The following is a 1387-nucleotide window of genomic DNA, read 5'->3' as shown; positions in this document are numbered from 1 at the left end:
AAAGAGCACACTTTTAATAAACTACAGAAAATTTGATTCATCTTAAAAGACTGAAGTTGGTACTTAATTCGTTATTATTGGTTCCTAACGGATACCTCAAACGTCAATTCAGATTATAAACGGTGGTTTTTCGGCTGGAAATTAGATTCTCTCGTTACCGTCACTTGTCTGATTTTGACCAACTAAATTGAGCATAATAACTCGTTTTATACACTTGTTTGTTGAAATGAATTCATTCTTTAATTAAGTTAAGGCTGGTATAAGAATAATACATGATATGTCAACAAACATATTATTGGTTAAAAATACATTTAAAATGAATAAAAAATGAAAATCAAAGCCAAAAATTTTCATGCGCGTTAGTCTCCATTGTAACACTCCTATTGCCGAAAACGCATTTTCAGTACAAGTCTGAACTTTGGAGATAAAAAAATATAGATTAACGCATCAGTCCAGAATGATAATGGGTAAACTATTAACTTGTACCAGATCATTTTTGCTCGGTAATTAATTTTGTTGTAAGCAGTTGCAACCGCAACTGTTGTGTCAGGTATTGCAACCAACAAAGCGAACGTTGCTAGCAAAATAAAAGTTATTCCCCACCCCTTAAACATAACTTTGTCGTTTTGATTGGAGCGAACAGCAGCCCTTAGCTTTTTAAACTGTGTTAAAGCGTAGATATACACGTAGCCGGTAAATGAAAGGATAATTGAGCTAAAAATGGCATAAATGAAGAAGATGTGTTTCTTCAGATAAAATTGAAAAAAACTTCCACTCAATATCGTTACCATCCATAAAAAGATTGTTGCTATTATTGTTTTATTTTTAGACCAGTAGATGACGTACTTTATGTTCAGCTTAATATGAAAATACCTGTCGATTATCAACCAAAATGTTGCGAAATAATATCCAGTATTAACAATCCTTAAGCACACAGTACTAAAATATATTGATGAATGTTCTTTAGAAACTTTTAAAAAATGTAACATCTGGATGGTTCCAAACAATAAGCAAAAGCTAAAGTCGATGAAGCAGAGGTTGATGAGTATATACCGTTGTGTTAAGTCAGTTCCTGAATTCTTACAGATTAACAAAACAAATAACCCAATTCCATTCAAAATAACTCCGATTGCTAAACATGTCCACGATGCAATAAGTATTGTTTCCATTATACTCTAAATAGGGAAAATGCACTTTAGACGACATGACTGAGTTTTTCGTTCGAATTAGAAAGATTATACATAATAACAATGATAATGATGATAAATAAGATCTGTCGTTCTGTCCTCACAGAAGAGAAAAGCGATTGAATTTGGTTAACAGTGTTTTTTAATGCAACTATCTTTTTGGAGCAAAGTTCTTTTGGTTGATTTTAGGTCACGTTTAA

The 1387-nt window shown here is 32.0% G+C and overlaps 1 protein-coding gene across 1 annotated transcript; it reads right to left on the bottom strand.

Moving 5' to 3' along the window:
• Positions 1–380: 380 nt before the first annotated feature.
• Positions 381–1176, bottom strand: LOC149889140 (uncharacterized). The gene has a single exon (XM_090089191.1). The coding sequence runs from the start codon at positions 1167–1169 to the stop codon at positions 381–383; it is 789 nt and encodes a 262-aa protein (XP_089945317.1). The 5' UTR covers positions 1170–1176.
• Between the last annotated feature and the right edge of the window lie 211 nt (positions 1177–1387).

This window comes from Hydra viridissima, unplaced genomic scaffold (assembly GCF_058129835.1).
Source record: "Hydra viridissima isolate aposymbiotic clone 2 unplaced genomic scaffold, HvirCarnegie_v1 scaffold_5, whole genome shotgun sequence".
Taxonomy (NCBI): domain Eukaryota; kingdom Metazoa; phylum Cnidaria; class Hydrozoa; order Anthoathecata; family Hydridae; genus Hydra; species Hydra viridissima.
Note: the sequence above shows the minus strand (reverse complement) of the source record. Positions and strands in the feature narration are given on the sequence as shown.